At 38.5% G+C, this 19,369-nt stretch overlaps 1 protein-coding gene across 1 annotated transcript in view; it reads right to left on the bottom strand.

The window, feature by feature from the left end:
- KCNH8 (potassium voltage-gated channel subfamily H member 8) overlaps positions 1–19,369 on the bottom strand; it is a 391,062-nt gene that overhangs the window by 36,835 nt on the left and 334,858 nt on the right. Inside the window, exons 12-13 of the mRNA XM_072651223.1 lie at positions 4,470–4,508; positions 56–414 (exon numbers count right to left, since the gene is read on the bottom strand). Coding sequence (XP_072507324.1) covers positions 56–414; positions 4,470–4,508 — 398 coding nt within the window. The remainder of the gene's footprint in view (positions 1–55; positions 415–4,469; positions 4,509–19,369) is intronic.

Genomic DNA, 19,369 nt, shown 5'->3' on the forward strand with positions numbered 1-19,369 from the left:
AATCATGGAGAGCTGATTGGCCATGAGATGAAATGGATATGAGCTAAGCGATTACCTTGGACTGAGATCAGTGGGTCCTGTGGTGTTAAGGGTTGAAAGGTGCAGCTTCAGGTTTTTTTCCTTTTTTTTGCTGTGTAAATGGAGGTCAGTTTCCTGTTTGGTTCTTGAAGGGTTCGAGCCGCAGACTCTGATAGGTGAGTGGAAGGGCATGGTTCCTGAGGCTAATTGCTTTAAGCTTATGCCCAGATAGCTTTTATTGCTTCCAAATTTCTTGTTGCTTGAGGAGGGGGTGCCTCTGGTGTTTATGGGGGATAGAGAAGCAGTCTCCTCTTCTTCTCCTTCTTCATCCTCTTCCTCATCTTCCACTATGGATGGAAGCCTCTTGTTTATACTGCCGTTTCCCTTGGGCTCCGTCTAAATTAGTGAATAATACAGATTAACCTGGAATGCAAAGCATTCTGCAGAGGTATCTTGTTCAATGCTAATTTCCCCAAGGAACAAAGTCAGATCCCCTGGAGGTTTATGTCTCATTAAAATGAATCTCCAGTCCCTGGAGAATGTCCACATCAGATAACATTCTGATCTTCATTCAGTTTCCTCTCTCTACATTCTTGCTGCCAAGAGAAATTTTCCCCCTCTTGGTTTTACCCTAATTTTTTTGAAGTTTTGTTTGAATGCTTTTTATTTTTAAAAACCAGATTTGCCTCTGGATTTGATTGCTTAGTTTCGTGTAATACCTTGACAAAGCTCTTGAGGGGCCATCAATTTTAAAGGACTAGGGGAATAGGGATCTATGACAGTGTTTGAAAATATTTTGGTAACTAATTTCAATATAATTTGTTTCCTTTGCAATTATTTTATGCATTTAAAAACATGATTTTGAGAAGTAGCCCATCAGCTTTCATTCCAGTCTAGCTTCACTAGACTGGCAAATGAATGAAATTGTTAGACTTATAGCTATTTGGGAGACCTAAGGGGAGAGTACAGTAGGCCCAGCAGAATACAACATTATTCCAGAAATACCTGAAACAGGATCTGAGCTATGATGAACTCCACAGGGCGGGAGAGAAAGAAATGGGAGCACCAAACCTCAAGGGCATTTGTTCCTAGATTAAGTGGAGAATAGTTAACACAGACTTAGGGCACAGAGTGGATTGCTGAGGCAATAGTGGCAAGAAGGTGAGGGACAGCAGTACCCATTCTGGTCAAGCTATAATCATCTATACCTCTTCTCCCTTTGACCTTAGCCCAAGACTAGACATATGAACGTGAGAAAATCACTTTACTGCTCTGAGCCTTAGTTTCCCCCAGTGTTAAGTGAGATCTGACTACTTGTGCCACCTTAGAGTTAGGGTTGTAGTAAGGCAGCCACTTTGAAAACTTTAACAGCTTGGGAGTTGTTATTTTAATGACTATCGTCTGACCTTATTTGCACTACTCTTTAGTTTTTATTAAGGATAATACCATATGACTTTTCTCACTTCCCTGAGAGGTTATAAAGATGTTTGAGAAGGAATAGGGCTGGTTGGAAGGTGGAGAGGGAAGGATAAACATTTATGTGGAGCCTACTATATTTCAGGTACTGTGTTAAGTTCTGTACAAATATTATCTCATTTGATCCTGTGACAACTAAAAAATTTCTGGAGACATTGTTTCTGGGTAATTTAAACATTTTATTAATAAAAGGATGGTCATTTGGCTGTCTCTTTTAGGCCAAAGACCCCTTATGGCAATGTGTTCATAGCTTGTATACCCTTCCAACAGCAGATGTTGCTGAGGGGTGGCAGTCAACTCTGATTGTCAATAAGTAATAACATTATGGTGAGAGGCTGGGCTGGAGTACAATGAGATTCTTAGGATGCATGACTTGGATTTCCCAAATCTGTTGAAGAGACTTAGCAAATCCCATGTCACCTGTGTGAGGAAAGGAAAATCAACAGTTCCCTAGACCTGTCTGAGCAAACACGAGGAACTTAGAATTTTTTTCACTGTCTGATTAAATCTTGACCTGGGAAAGTCTTTAAGAGAGATCCCCTACACTGGTTGGTTTCTGGATGAGAATGTAGAAAAGGAGAAAAAATTTGGTCCTAATACAATAGCTAGTTATGAAATACAAGAAAGAAATACTCATTCCTCAGAACCCCCATCTCAATCCTGAAAGATAGATGCTACTGTAATCCCATTTTCTTGTGAAGGAACTGAAGCAAACAGAGGTTAAGAGGCTTACTCAAGGTCTGAGCAGTTAGTAAGTGTCTGAAGCCAGATCTGAATTCTATTCAATAGAATTGAATTCTATTCTATTCTATTAAATTCAGTTCTATTCATAGCAGACTTACAGATCCTAAGCATACAGGATAATAGATATGAAGCTGAGAAGAAGCTTGGATGTCATCTAGTCTCTTCCTCTCTTTACAAATGAGGTAACTGAGGTCCAGAGAAATTAAATGATTGATTCAAGGTTGCACAACTATTATGTGACTGAGCCAGAATTTGAACTCACGACCTCTGACTCTGATTTCAATGCTATTTTCATGGTACTCACCCTATCTGAAATCTCCTTGAACAATCTGGAAGAAAGAATTAAAACCCCAATATTTATTTTTGAGCATATTAACATGATAGTCTTATAATGAATTTTACCCTGCTACTTGGGTGTTTTTAGCCACTGAACCATAATAAACCAGAAGTGGCATGGTATAGTAGAGAGCTGGCATGTAAGTTAAGAAGACCTGTGTTCATGTCCTGCTTTGGAAACATAACCTGCGATCCTAAATACTCTAGACAGCTCTCAAGACGATCAGTTTCAGCAAAGATGCTGACCTGGATTGGTGGAGGAAATTTCCTTACTAGAGAGTTCCTATACCAATGAAATCATAGGTCCAATCTATATATCTATTTCTTTAAAAAAAAAATCAACAACATGGGAGCCTGACGTTGAGTTTCTATACAGGAAAAACAAACAAACCAAACCATTCAGCCTGCTGACTACTTCTCTGTCAATTGCAATGTTTGATATGAATGAATGGAAAAAACCCCAATTATTTATCAGGTGTTTATTATATGCCAAGCACTCTGATTACATCTGCCTCTCTCCCAGGGCTATTGTGAGAAAAACCCTCTATAACCCTTTCAATGCTAAGGAAAAGTCAGTTTGCACTTGGGTGTGCCATTTCATTGGGATGCCTATGTTGATGTATGAGGATTGCTAGACTAAAGCCACCCTCTTAGTAAAAAGGAAGATTTTTGCTAAAAACAAAATCTCTGGGAAATGTTTCTCTGAAACTTAGTATATTTTTGAAAGCAGGAAGGTTGTCAACTGGATGCTATTTAACCAGTTTCAACTGCTATATTGTCCCTGTATCCAGTTACTTCTTGCAGACATGATGTGGTTCATTGATACATCTTGGATCTGTGATTTTATCATCAGAGGATTTCCTTCTACCAAGGTAGATCTCAGTCAACCAAAAGTTAAATAAATCTTAGAAAGCTGTTAGAGACTTAGAGAAATTAACTGATTTGCCTAAGGTCCCCCAATAATTAAGTGTCAGAAGTGGGATTTATTTGAACCCAGGACTTCTTGACCCCCAACACCAGCACTATCCACTATAGAATACTGTCTGGTATGTCATGGCTATCTGCTTTTTTGTTGCTTGAGTTATGATTTTGATAATTTCATTTATAATACAGATGTGTCAAAGGAAATCTGAAAAGTAATTTTCTAGTATAGACACATAGATTGTGTCATGACTTGGGACTATTAGGAGAAGATATTTGGGTTGTGGATTTAAAACAATATACTCACTATGGACTTATTTATCACAAATGTAAAGATTGACAAACACTGCTTATACTTGAATTAAATAAGAACAACAAAATACCTTTTGTGCAAACTCTAGCTGAAGCAATTTTTGTTTTCTCAAACCCTGAAAATGAGTCATTGCCAATCTTATGGGTTATTGTGTTTGGAAAAGTCTAGAGAGTCAGGAGAATGTTGGTGGTCTTTAGACACCATAGGGTTGTAGACAGAAGGGTAGAGTCAGGATTGGGAATCTGGCTCAGCCACTTACTATTTGGGAGAACACAGGGACCCTCTCTAAGCCTTAGGCGACTCTCTAAGTCATTGACTGGCTACCATCTGTGTCTGTGGCATGTGTGCCCAATGAGAGTACAGGTCCTTGACAGATTCAAGGCTATTCTTGTGGAGTAAAGTAAAGAACCCTGACTCAGGAACCTGAAGACGTGTTTGGGTCCTGGCCTTGTCACTGTTGTGTAAATTTGGATGTCAACCATCGTCTGGGCTTCAGTTTTCTCATCTGTAAAATGGGGACAGTGATGTTTGCTCAGCCTACTTCCCTCGAAGGGGAGCCACTGTGAGGAAAATATCCTCTAAACCTTAAAGCCTTATAGAAATATATGCTATTATCATCACATTAATTTTGTAAATAAACTTTTTATACATACAGACATACCTGAGAGAGTGTAGATTTGTTTGAAAGCCTTGATATGACCTGCAGGAATAAAGAACAAAGAACCATGTTGTCAATGATATCAGAGTGAGAGGCTAGGACCTGGAGAGAAAATTAACTGGGTGTGGGTGAAGAGTATTGTTTGGTTAGTAAACTGAATACAAGGTAAACAGTCTCTACCACAGGTCGACTGAGGCTGCTGGAACAGAGAAGAGTTCATTGAGCAGTGCCAAAGACATTCAACTTGATACAACATTGCATTTATTAAGCACCTACTGTACTATATTCCTGACACTGAGAAAGACAGTTTTACATTTTCCTGGAGGCAAATGACACACATAGATAAGAGAATGCAAAATACATACAAATTAAAAACCAAGTACTTTCTCAGAGGGAAGGGACCTATGACTGGAATTGTGGTCATGGATAGGCTTTATACAGGAAGTGGCACCTGGGCTAAGCTTTAAGCAAAGTTAGCGATTTCAAGAAGAGGAGGTGATGAGGGAGTGTCTTCTAGGCATGAGATTTGTGCAAAGGCATGGATTTGGGAGATCGACCATCATATAGGCTCTGAAAAGGCATGGAGTTGGAAGACAGAACAGCAACTATACCAGCTCAGCTGAAACCTAGGATGTGTGATGGAGTGCAATATTCAGTGAAGGAGAATAATGTGTAATAAATCTGAGAGGGCAAGTGAGAGTCAGGGTTTAAACATTCAATAGAGGAGTTTGTGTTTTATACTAGAGGTCATTTGGAGCCATTGGAGTTTATCGAACATGGAAAGTACATGGTCAGACTTGTGCTGGAGGAAGATCAGTTCTCCAGCTTAGGGGAATATGAAATAGAGATGGATCTGAGGGGAGGCAGGGAGACTCAGAGAATACTGCAATAATCCAGATTGGAAGGGATAAGGATCAAAACTAAGGTGAAAGCTGTGGGAGTAGAGAAAAGGGAATGGATTGAATATAAAGCTGTACTAGAGGTAGTCTAACTAAGACACAGCAACCGATTGGATAGTGGGTGTAGATATGGGTGTGGGTAGAGTTGAAATGCCAAGGTGGAGAACCCAGTACCTTGAAAGGTGGCACTGATCTTAACAGAAAAATTGAAGCTAGGAGAGGAAGAGTTTTGGAAAATATTTCAGTTTTGTCCATGTTGAGATTGAAATAGAACAGAAGTATTAAACACATCCCCGGAACACTCCCGAGTGGGCCCAAATCAGATTAAAATGTAACTGGGGAATTAATAAAGTAAGGAAAAATATACTCGAATATAAATCATGTTAATATTTTTTCTCAGTCAATATGCATCCCACTGCTTTAATGGCCCGTTTCCATTTGAGGTTGGCATCACTGCCTTGTAGAACAAAATATCCAGATGTAAATAATCAAAAGGCAGTTAGTCATGCAAGACTGGAGCTGAGGAGAGATTGAGGCTGGGAGTCATCTGCATAGAGATAGTAATTGAATAGTGGGGAGTTTATGATATTACCACAGGAGAAGACAGAGAAAAAGGAGATGAGGGCCTAGGGCAGAGCCTTAGTTGGTCAGTCAATAAGCATTTATTATGTACCTACTATGTGCTAAGCTCAATTAGAGAGTATGACATAGATGGAGATCCAGCAAAGGAGAATGAGAAGGAGTGCAAACAGAAAAGAGAACCAAGAGGTGACAAAGTCACAAAAAACTGAAAGAGGAGAGAATATCCAGGGCAGAAGGTGGTGAGCAATGGCAAATGCTATAGAAAAGTCAAGGAAGATGAAGAGAAAAGGCCATGGGATTTGGAAGCCTTGCCAAAGCAATACAGCAGTTTCAGTTGAGTGATGAAGCTGGAAGCCTGATTATAAAGGTTTGAGGAGTGAGAGAGAGGAGAGAAAGTGGAGGTGATGAGTTTTGATAGCTTTTCCCCTCTCTTTTTTTGGGAGCTTGAATGTCAAAAGGAAGAGAGAAAAAATAGAATGATAGCCTGTAGGGTTAAGTGAAAAGTTTTTTTTAAGGATAATGAAGGCTTGGATATTGTCTATGAAGCTGACAAGGAACCAACAGAAAGGGAAAGACTGAAATTAGAAAGAGAACAGTTACACAGCCATGGCCTTTTTTGGACTGTGCCACCATGTTCCCTGATGATTTCATCGATGGTAGCTGCAGAGAAGGAACCCCTACCAGTACTTAGATCATTATTCTGCAGCAGAGACCTTAAAGATGGACTGGTGATTGGAGGGAAGAGATCAGCTGTGTGCTCAGCTCCTACCACATGAATTTTTATATACAACAGACATTTAAGAAATGTTTTTTTGAATGACTAAATTTTTATTCTCCTCCCCCCCTAAATTTTTCTTTCTCCTTCAATCTCTTGTGTCTGACAACTTGTTAATAATGTCTTCCTATTAACATCTTTATCTTCCCCATTTTCTTACTTTACCTCCACAAAAATTAGAAAAACAAAACAAAATGCTAAACTGATGTCTTAAAAGAATATTTTTTTGTGATTTTCCCTTCCTTCTCCAACTTCCTCAAGATTTGAGGAAAAAAATGATTGTATGCTTATGTTTGTCTTATTCATTATTGCAGCTCTTGGCTGTGAATAGAATCCTAGATCTAGAGGTGGGAGAGACCTCAGATGTCATCCTGGTACATTCCTTATTGGCAGATAAGGAAATTGAAGCCAAGAGATGGAAAGTGACTTGTTGGAGGTCACAGAGGAAGTGAGTTGTAAGAACAGATTGGAATCCAGGTCCTCTGACTTCAGAGCCCAAGGTCATTGAAGACGAAGTACTAGGGCCTGACTTTGGCCTGAATTCAAACGCAATCTCAGGAACTTAACGAGCTATATGCCTCTTTTCAAGTCATTTAACTATTTTTGCCTCAGTTTCCTCAACTGTAAAGTGGAGAAAGTAAGGTTGTGAAGGTTAAATGAGATAATATTTGTAATCACTTAGCACAGGGCCTGGCATATAATAGGTTCTTAAGAACTCCTTCCTTTCTCCTCTCTCCCTTCCTTCCTTCCTTCCTTCCTTCCTTCCTTCCTTCCTTCCTTCCTTCCTTCCTTCCTTCCTTCCTTCCTGCAACCTGTCCACCAAGGAGCTTAATAAACATGCCAAACTGAGCCCTCAGGGCAGTTCAGACCATACCATTGTACTGTAAAGGGTATTTTAAAAATGAAAAAAAAAGAATCATCCCTTTGAACACATAATGAGAAGCTCTTGAAATAATGACATATCTTGGAAAAAGGCTTCAGGTCACATCTAAATTACTTTGTGCTTGAATGTGCTTCTTTTATTTTCAAGTGGTGATAAAATAGTACAAAATTAGCATCGTCTTGCTTGAATTAAAATAAATAAATAAATAAAAAGAAAGACTCCTGGAGAAAAAAAAAGTCTGCCTAGTGAGACAGACTGAGGTTCTGTAATTATGTCAAGCTCTCCCTGTTTTTCGAGTTGATTAGGGAAATCGTTCTGTTATTATTTATACCAACGTAAGCCTCATTATTGCTGTGCAAATATGCTTCATCAATGTTTAATTTTATCGGAGCAGTCGACGCACTCTGCATCTGCTTTGCTGTCAGAATGGGCCTTAATCAGAAGCATTGTACACATACGTTTTGTAATAATTCCCCAAACAGTGACAAATAAAAAAGCTGAATAATTAAAAATGTGAAAAATAAAACAGCATTAGAGTTGAGTTGCTACAATGAGATGGTTGATGGGCCCCTCAGTTAGAGGGGGCTGCGCCGGTTTAACAGAAGAGCTATTCGCCAACAATTTTATCCTGCAGAATATAAACTTCTGGAGGACAGGTAGAGGTTTTGTATTGGGCTCCATGTTCTCAGCCACCTGATGCACATGCTAGGACCTTAAGAAATACTCATTGCTGAAGAAGCCTGTTCAACTGGTGAAATGAGCAGGATGAATACATGAAGTGCTTTGTGTGTGCGCACCTTAATGCCCTATAGAAATAATAGCTGCTGCGGCTTCTGTTGGTGTTGCCATAACAACAGCATTGCAAAAACAGACAGTTTTGAAAGACTTAGGACTTCTGATCAACCCAATGACAAGCCATTATTCCAGGGTTCTAGAAATATGTTGTGCAACTTCTAACAGAAAAACAATGGGCAAAAATACAAAGAATGAGACCTGTATTTTTTTTTTTTTGGGTGTGATGAATGAGGGTATATGTTGTGTTTAACACCACACACACTCATACACCCAGCCACCCACCCACACATACACACACAAACATAAATCTGTGTGTGTATGTACACATGTGTGTATGTTGATATGTGTGTATTATATACATGTGTGTATTATATACACATACATATTGTGTATGTGTGTGTACATCTATATACTCATCTGTTTATTTTTACATGATTTATTATTTTTCCCTCCCACTGCTACCAACTCATTGAGTAATTAAAAAAGAAAGAAATCCCTCATAAAAATAGACTTCACATATTTGGTACAAAGGTTTCTTTTTTCTTTTTCAGCTAGGGGAATGTGGGAGGGAGAGAAAATAAATACTTGTTAATTTAAAAAATTATTTTAAAAGAGAAAAATCCAAATGTATGTTTATTGAGTTAAACTGTGTGCAGGCAAAACACTGGGTGCAACACTTGGAAAACTTGAAAGACAGTTAGTGGTTGCCCTCCTAAAGCTTTATGCTCGTGGGGTTATGTGTAAGAATAAGGCACATAGCCGTATTCAATACCACATAATGAGTAAATACCAATGATTCCATGACTCCCCTTCATTGAAGTCCTCCTCTAATTCCATGATGTGGAAGGGTCTTTGGGTTCTTGAAGGTTCAATGAATGGACTACAAGTTCTGCAAGCTCCTACAACTGGAAGGATAGGTAATGTATATGAACCTGGTTTATTGACTCTTTGGTCTGATGGTGAGTCCTGCTGAAGTTCAAGAGGTTTATCACCACTTTTGGTCAAAGAAACTCCCAAAGATCAAGTCATGGATCAGTTGTGATTTGTGTAACTGCAAACAGAACCCAAGTGGACAGAACTGCAGATCCTTGAAGTGTATGATAATTATAGTTCAGAAAAACCTAATGAGGATCCTAAGAAAGGTACAACCAGTTAATATCGACTCGGATATCCACACCGTGCTAGGGCTGAGGGCGAGGTAATGATAAATAATCATCAAGCATTTAACAAGTGCCTACTGTGTGCTAAGAACTTTGTCAGGCCTGGGAAAATGAAGGGAAAGATAAATATTCTCTGCCTTCAAAGAGTTTGTGCTCTACAAATTATTGTCATCAGCATTATTTTTACATGAATTAGTTATTGACATTTCCCCAAATTGTTTTTCTGACAAAAGATCGTTCAATCATGTGTTCACACATGCACAAGCACATGGAGATTTGTGTAAAAAAAACTAGGTAGAATTCTCTTTTTAAAAGATGCTCTTCCAACTTTCTATCTGTTGAAGACTTCTTTTTCTCCTTAAGTAAAATATGATACTAAAAATGACTAAGGGATTAACTATAAATGACCAGATAGTTACACTTAAAACACATCCATGTCAGTTTGATCTTATTTTCATGTGTTTGGGTTCAAATCCATAAAGTACGAAGTCATTATATCAATGAGATACAGGAAGTGCCCTTGGCTACCTCTTTAGTGAGGAAGACTAGAGTTCAAATATGGCTTCAGACACTTACTAGCTGTGTGATCCTGGGAAAGTCATTTAACCTTGTTTGCCTTGATTTCCTCATCTATAAAATGAGTTGGAGAAGAAAATGGCAAACCACTCCAGTATGTTCACCAAGAAAATCCCAAAATGGGGTCACAGAGAGTCATTCACAATTGAAATGACTGAACAACAATAGGAAGTGACCTATTTACTGGAGATGTGGCAAATTTAGGACACTCAGAAAGAACTATTGATCAGTGCCTAATGACTCATGTTTAGTTGGGAAGAAAAAAGGTTGGAAAAGAGAAATGATTTCTTGCCATGGATATGGAAACTTATAAAGAACTCAGCCTAGTAGGAATATTTCCAGAATCAATGGCCTGGGACAGATAATTGCCACTAATGTTAATGGAATTTATACAGTTCCTGGCCCTCACATGGAACTGAGATTCACTGGCCCCCTGTGCCCTGGTTTGGCTTCCAGTAAAACGCCCCTTCTGGAGCTTGGGCAATCAGCTACTGGGTAATTGTTGCAAAGGACAATGGTGAACTTGACAAGATTTTCCAGTGGCATGCTGAGGATTTGTGCTTCCAAAGCAGGTCTATTGAGATAGACATTCAATTTGATGCAAAGGGCTTGATCAACAATGCTCCCTCACGCACTGTTAAAGCTAATGCCTAATGCTTAATCTGCTGCTAGAAAACCCTTAACCAATTATGTACCCTGAACAAAACATGGAGCCTGTTCAGAATATAGCGTGGGGAGATAGTGCAGCAGAGAGTTCTAGAGTCAGGAGACCTGAGGTCATTGGGTCTAATTAACTCTGCCAAACTGTGTGACCTGAGCTTTAGTCTCTTCATCTATAAAATGGGGACCACAATACTTTCTTTTCCCCTCTCAGATGGTAGTTGAGAGGCAAGTGCTCTGCTGACTTTTGAGCAAGAATTATCTTAATGTGAGGTATTTGTGGCATAATGGGTAGGGCACTGGATTTAAAATCAGGAAGACTAAGGTTGAAATCCTGTCTCAGACATTTACTACCCATGGTATAATGGGAAGAGTTCTGGATCTGGAGTCAGGGGACATGTGTTCAGATTCTGTTTCTGATGCTCACTTCCTGGATGACCTTGGGAAAATAATTTTTCCTCTCTGAGACTCAGTTTCCTTATTTGTCAAATGAGGGACAACATGGTACAGTGGGAAAACATACTAGGTTTAAGAGGTCTGGGTTAAGTCATGTTCTTATTACTTATTATGTATGTGCACCTTTGGCAAATCTTTTAACCATTCTTGGTCTTAACTGTCTCATCTGCCAAATGAGGAAGGTGGGCTAGATGCCCATTGAGGTCCCTTTCAGCTTCGGATTCTTTGATTCTATGAAACTCTGTAATGCTGGTCAAGAAGGCATTTTACTTCTTGACATCTCAGTTTCCTCACCTGTAACATGGGCATTATAACAGCATAAGAGAATAATAGTTTAATGGGTTATTATGAGGATCAAGTAGGGAGTGTATCTAAAGTGCTCTGTACCCTTTAAAGACTGTATGAATGTGAGTTCTGATGATATTATGCGAAGCCTACGTTCTACAAGGCAACCCCTTTGTTAGCCTTCTCTGTAATCCTGTTATTGCTAAGAAGCAATAAGCGTGCTGAGCAAACTGGTGATAGCTTCTCCATTAATGGCAGCCTCCTCATTAATAATTCACTCTTTATAAAGAATTATTTTAATATAATAAGAATATTTCAAGATATAAATAATTAATAAGAATTATTAAAAAAATACATAAATTATTAAGCAATATATTAAATATATATTTAAAAGAATCAGAACATTTCAAGATATTAATTGCTAACCAATATATTGTTGATTATAACATGTTTTATAACACAATATGGTATATAATTTGCATAATATGTACTAATTATAAAATAATACAAAGAATACTTCAATTATAACCACTTTATGCTCGGTCATTTTCAGTAGTATCCACACTCCATGATCCCATTTGGTTTTCCTGGCAAAGTTCCTGGAAATGGTTTGCCAGATGAAGAAACTTAGACAAAGTTAAGTGACTTGCCCAGGGTCACATATCTAGTAAGTGTCTGAGGCCAGATTTGAACCTAGGACGATGTGTCTTCCTGACTTCAGACCTGGCACTCTATCCCCTGCATCATGTTCATTATAACATATGTATAAACAATATGTTATACGTTCATTATAGCATATATTATACAACAATATGGAATGTGCATCACTATAATAATGTTTCGGTGATAACTGCTACAAATTATGAAAAAATATTACTACCAATAATTACTAAAAACAAATAGTAAAAATTATTTTTAAATGAATAAACATTGTTTTAGTTCTAATTACTGCAGTAGATGTTTTTTAGATGTGCCTTCCAAAGTACCTCCTTTAGCTTCTTTGCAGAGGTGGGGGACTATGGATGTGAATATGCATATGGCAACAGACTTTTTAGGTGCACTGTTTAGTTTTCCCCAATTTTTTTTCTCTTTTTAAATTGTTTGTTATCAGTTATTGCTTTCTTGGAAGGAGGAGAAAGGACACTGAGAAATGATGTAAAGGTCGAAAATAGCACTAAACATTTTTAATAATGTGTTTCCTATTTAGTATCAAATGGCCTCATTTTGATGTTAGGGAAACATTAAAAATAATCTGTAAATAAAAATGCAGTCTGTAGGCCACAATATTTTTTTTTTAAAACTGAAACAAACTGTGTTGCTGCTGCCAAAGTGTGTGTGTGTGTGTGTGTGTGTGTGTACAAAGCATGGAGCTAGGTGTAGTATTTGATTAGACTAGAAGTCCCAATTCAGTTTTCATAGAGCTTTGAGGACCAGGGATGGGGGACCTGGGATTTGTTCTGTGAATTTTGGATTAAGTCAAAGGGCCACACTTCGGGACCTAGAGGGCCATATGTGTACTTGAGGCCACAGGCTTCTCACCTCTGTGAACATCATAGGGTCAAAATTTTAGAGCTAGGTACCTGACTGCAAATCCCAGCCCTGACACTGACTACCGACTCACACCCATTGTCCTTGGGCAAGTCACTTCACGTATCTCAGTCTCATTTTTCTCATCTATAAAACGAGTATACAAGACTTAACAGTAACGATTATACTAACCATACTTACATTTGTAGAGCGCTCTAAGATGTGCAAAGCGCTTTACATATGCTAGCTCACTTGATCCTCACAACAGCTCTGGGAGATAGGTATTACTATTTTTTCCATTTTATAGATGAGGGAACTGAGGCACAGTGAGCTTAAGTGACTTGTCCAGAGTCAGTATCTGAAGCAGAATTTAGCTCAGGTATTTCTTACTCCAAGTACAGCTAGTTGCCCTAACTTCTAAGGTTTTCCTAGCTCTAAATCCACAATGCTGTATTTGAATCATAAAACTATATGGGTCGATTTGAGCAGTTCTCATCAGACACAAAGCTATTTCTCAGTAATAGACTAGCCACAAATAACATTTACTGAATTGGAATGGTGATTCTCCTCTTAGTAGGACCGACCAGGATTCCATGAGGAGGGATTTAAATATACTTCATTTTATGTAATAAAAGAGCTTCTGAAAAGTTACTTGAAATATTTTATAAATTAAAAAAAAGAATTTCTATGGATTTCTTTAACTAGAGAAACACATCTAAATTAATTATGGGAGAATGGGGCAGATTCAAGATGGCTGAGCGTTAAGAGCAGTGAAACGGAATTCTTTTCTACCAATCTCCTCAAAAGAAATCTAGAAAACAATCCAGATTGAATCTTGTTGGAGAAATTCAGAAAATGTCTAAATGAGCAGTTTCTCTATGGGGAGACATACAGGGAGGTCTGTAGATATTGCAGTCTAGGCCAGGTCAGGAACTCATCCACAGATCATTCCAGTGACCAGGGAGAAACTTTGCACCAGGGCAAAGGGAAGTTCCAGATATGTATATAGGGGCCTCCACCATATCCACATTGTCGCTTTGTAATGGGGGCAGGTGCCAATTGTTGCCTACTACCCAGTTCTGGGTCTTAGAGGTGGTGTTCCCAGGCAGGGAGACCCTGTGCATTCCCTCCAGAATTCATCCCTAACTTCATGTCTGAAGGTGGGAAGTAGGCTGGAAGGATGGCCAATAACAATAATAAAAAAAAGAACCCTACCATAAAGAGCTACTCTGGTAGCAGAGGTGCCCAAGACATAAACTCAGAAGTAGAAAATGACTCCAAAACATTTACAAGCAAAATCTTATGGAAAAATATAGGTTAAGCATGAACTCAACTAGAATTCCTGGAAGAGATGACGCAGCAGTTAAAAAAATGATTTAAAAATGTTTTTATTAATGGAAAGTGAGTGCTTGAGAAAAAAATGGAAAAGACATGAGTGTTATAGAAGAAAGAATAAGAAAAGGAATTAATATCTTGGTATAAGAGTTTCAAAACCTTCCAAGCAACAAACTCCCAGAAAATTTGAATGGACCAAATAGAAGCCAACGATTTCATAAAGAAACAAGTAATATTAAAGTAGTCAAAAGACTGGAAAAAAGGAGAAAGTATCTCACAGAAAAGCAACTGATCTAGAAAACTGAGGAGAACATATTAAGAAATATTGGACCATCTGAACACAAAATAATAAAATAAGCATTCTATTTCAAGAAATTTTAAAAGTAAACTTCTCAGATTTCTTAGATTCAGAGAACTGTGGAAGTAGAAAGAATCCACCAGTTACCTCCTGAAAACAAACAAACAAAACAATTCTAAAATGAAAATTCCCAGGAACATCATAGCCAAAATCCAGTTTCCATATCAAAGAAAAAATACTGCAAGCTGCTAGGAAGAAAGAATTCAAGTACCAAAGAGTCACAGTAAGGACTACACATGATTTAGCAGTTACCACCAAAAAGAACTGAACAACTTGGAATATGATATTCCAGAAGGCAAAGGATTTAGGCTTGTAGCAAAAAATAATGTACTCACAAAACTGAGTATAATGTTACAGGGGAAGAATAGATCTTTAATGAAATAGAGGATTTCCAAAAATTCCTGATGAAAAGACCGGAGCTGGCTAGAAACTTTGAATTTCAAAAACAGGAGTGAAGAGAAATATAAAACAGTAAAAAAAAAAAATAAAGGACCAAACAAGGATTTTTTTTACATTAAAATATGTGGAAATGATACATGTGTATTTTCAGAGCCTTATTATCATCATTGGACTCCTAGAAGGAATTCAATTTAACAAGGATTCGAGGTGGTTCAGTTATGACCTGATGATCTTAAGAAAAAACTAGAAAGAGGAAAAAAGGAATACCCTTGGAGGCTGGGAAGAGGGAAAGGAAAGCCAGGGAAAATTATAATAAAGGTACACAAATTGACATATACAGAGGAGGAGATTTCTGGTGGGGAGCAGCTGACACTTGAATATTACTCATTTGAAATGATCAAAAAAAAGAAACATACAGCTGGGTACAGAAATAGATTTCACTTAATAGGGAAATAGAAGGGAAAAGGAAAAGGTGGGGGGAGGAGAATTTGAGGGATGGCAGATTAAGGAAAGGATTAATCCTAAACAAAACAAACAAAAGTATTTATAGCTCTTTGGGGTGACAAAGAATGGGAATCTGAGGGGGAGCATAACTTCAAAGGAAAATTAGAAATGAATAAACATGAATATTAATATGTTTAGTACTAAGAGGATCTGGAAACTATTAATGAATACAGGCAAAAAGCAGTGATATAAATTGTGGGCCATATGTCCTGCTTTCTGGGATCTGATTGGGAGAAAAAAAAAGAGCTCTTAATAAGGAATTACAAATCACCTATAAGCTTAGTGTCTCACAGATGTTCCCCTTTCAATTTTTCTTAATCAGAGAGTTTCTCAATGACATGAGAACTAAATCCCTTAAGTCCAAACTCATTGACAGAAACACAGCTTCACTGATCCCATGATTTTGGTGTTTAGCCATACTAAGTAACATATTTTTGATTCACAATTTAAATGGATTTTCCTTTCCTGCTCTCTCTTTACATTCATGAGTTGTTTCTTGTCTCTCCCCTGACTTCTTATGATCATAAGTTGGAAGGGAGAGTAAAGAGATGGCTGTCATCTTATGGGCATTCTGGGGTTCTATGGAAGATGTTCCTGGTGGGTACAGCCTGCTCCTCTGGGTTAGCAGACGGCCTCTACCAGATGGCATCGTCTGTGCAGTCTGTGCTCTTTGGGGGGAAACTACCCAGGCAAATTGAGATTCAAGATGTTCCAGCCTGGGATTTTGTAATTCAGTTTTAATTTTCATTTAATTTTGATCATGTTCACCATTTGGAAAACTTTAAATCCACCAACTACTGACTGAGTACTGTATGTGTCTGGCACTAATTATGACTTAGTGGCATTAGACTTGACCATTTATATGCTGGGGAGCACTCAAGGAGGCCTTTGTGAGGTTGTGGAAAGAACGCTGGATTAGGAATCAGAAGATACAGTTTCAAATGGTGACTCTGTGATATACTGCATATGTGCGTTAGATAACACGTCTCTTTGAGACTCAGTTTCCCCATTTATAAAATGAGGGAGCTTGCTTAGAACTCTAAGATTCCTTGAAGATCTAACCAGATATGATCAGCATAGTATAACCCAAATGATGTGTAACACAGTGGGGAAAAGCACTGGATTTCTAGCTTGAGGAGCTGGGTTATTTTTCCTGAACTAGTGAATAAGGCAATGGCTGACCATCTTTTATTTGGATTTAGGAGCTGTTTGGTTCAGTCAGCTTTCAGAATGAATCAGGATGACTTTCATTTAGAGGTCTACACAACATTAAAGTTGTCATTAAGTCAGTCAGTTAACAAGGATTTATAAAGCACCTACTATATGTCAGGCTCTGTGTGCTAAGCACCAAGGATACAAAAAGATGCCAAAGATGGTCCTACAACCAAGTAGGGGAGAAAACCTATGAACAGCCATGTACAAATAAACAATATATAGGATAAAATGAAAGCGATCAACAGAAGAGAGGCATTAGGATTAAGGGGGTTGGGAAAGGCTTCTTGTAGAAAGTGGGATCCTAGCTGGAGCTTGAAGGAAGTCAGAAAATACATTGACACGCTTCTATTTCTGCTCAATGACATTTCTATCTATTTTTCCAAAGAACCCTTTTTTAGGATGCTCTCCTATCAAGTGAGTCAGGTAGGAGACCAAGAGTGCTGAACTTTGAGTCTGAGGACTTGGGCTGAAATCTCAGTTCTGCCAATTACTAGCCTTTGTGACTTTGGGCAGACCTCTCCACCTTCCTGGGCTTGTTTCCTTATTTTAGTGGGCTGGTTGGGGGTAGAAGACCTTTGAGGAAGCCAGCATAGTATAGTAGGAAAAGCAATTGTTCTAGGTCAGAGAATCTGGGTTCAAATTCTGCTGGGTTCAAATTTCTGCATCAAAATCTGATGATTATCTGTGTGATTTTGGGCAAGTTCCTTACCATTCTGTAGTCCTCAGTTTCTTTATATGTTAAATGAAGGGATTGATTTAGATGGCATGTGGGCTTTTTGTCTGGATCTAGATTTAGGATCCTCTGTCCTTTTCTAGCACTAAATCAGATTCCCTGTTGGAATAAGACAAAGCAACTTTTCCAAGAAATTGTCAAAATGCATTTGGCATATTTGCTATATAGGATCATAGGAAATATAGATCATAGTGCTTGGCATGCAGTAGGTGCATAATACATGCTTATTACCTGCCTGATCATAGGACAGTCAATATAATGGAGTAAAGAACCAGCTTTGAAATCAGAAAGGGACTAGGTGACCTCAAAAGTCCTTGCCATCTCTGAATCTATGATCCCATGTAAGAATTGGGTTCATACTCTCCCTCTGATACGCACAGTAGCTGTGTGATCATGGAGAAGTCCTTTAAATACTCAGTGCTCTAGGCAACTAGGCCTATAAGTTACAGAGGTTCTAATCCATATTAGTGGAGGGAATTTTCATGCTAGAATGAAATTATGGGTCTATCCATATCCTCCCCACATTACCCACCCAGCTTTAACGGTGGAAAAATACTCTAGAAATGATCTAGTTTAATTCATTTCCTAGATGGGGAAGCGATGATAGGCTGAGTGACTGACCTATTGTCACCCAGTATAACTGGATCTGAACTCAGTTCTTTGACTGAACTATGATATTTTGGGCAAGAATGCAGCGATAGGTGACAGATGATCCTACTGTCTTGTAAACCAACCTCCATGATCCCTTCAGAGTGAAACGAGTGCTATGTAGGTGCCATTGCAATTAATCAAAAGCTCAATAGCTGAACACCCAACGCTACTAACCAGGCTAGAATAAACTCATGGAGGGGACAGAGAAAGGGAAGAGTGAGAAGGAAAAGGAAATGATTATCTTCTCTGCCTTCCTTTCTGAGACCCAAGTTCTGCTCTTTTTAGGAGGTCTCACCAACACAGATGGTGGTTAACTTTGTCTGAACTTGAGGAAAACAATCATCATTGACATGAATAGTGCTAGGACTCCCACCCCCAAGTCCCCACCCCAGCTAGTCGTTCTTGTATCAAAGGCTTTTCTTTCAGATTTCCGAGGCCACAAAAATCAAGCTAAATGATTCAGCAATAAGTTATGAACATGTTTAATAAATTACACCATTTGTGAGAAAACCAGCTTGCTTAATCACCAGATTAAGTCCAGAACATGGCCATGGCCCACAACGCTTATGCATGCCAAAGCAACCTCCTCTGAATTGTGAATGCCAAAGGGCCTAAGTAGAAGAGTTGTCATAGTTCTATAGCACAGAATAGTGAAGTATGCACTGAGTTTGGAATAGAGAGGAGGTGGATTCAAATCCAGAAACAGCCAGCATGGCTAGTTGTTCCCTTTTATTTTAATTTTTGGACAGCAGATATAGGAGAAGCAAACCCAGAATAAGATATGTTGTTACCTTAGACCACCTAAAAATCACAAATGTCACATTTTCCAGTTTGAAAAGGCCACAGGGAGAAGGGGGAATATGGAAAAAGAGCTAATACCCATCATTTTAATTTTGTAAATTAGATTTTAATTTGACTGAAGTTTGGCTTGTGAAGAGAGGGCTCCAATTTGCATCATATGGTTGGTCATCATATGGTAAGATTAATTGCCACACACATATCTTTCTGTAACCCAAGAGTATTTCAGGTGGGGAAGCAGGGCACATCTGGGATCACTTTTCATAAGACCTTCACTAGAGCTTTTGATTAATTCTCCCTAATTCAGGACCC

This window comes from Notamacropus eugenii, chromosome 3 (genome assembly GCF_028372415.1).
Source record: "Notamacropus eugenii isolate mMacEug1 chromosome 3, mMacEug1.pri_v2, whole genome shotgun sequence".
In the NCBI taxonomy this organism is placed as follows: domain Eukaryota; kingdom Metazoa; phylum Chordata; class Mammalia; order Diprotodontia; family Macropodidae; genus Notamacropus; species Notamacropus eugenii.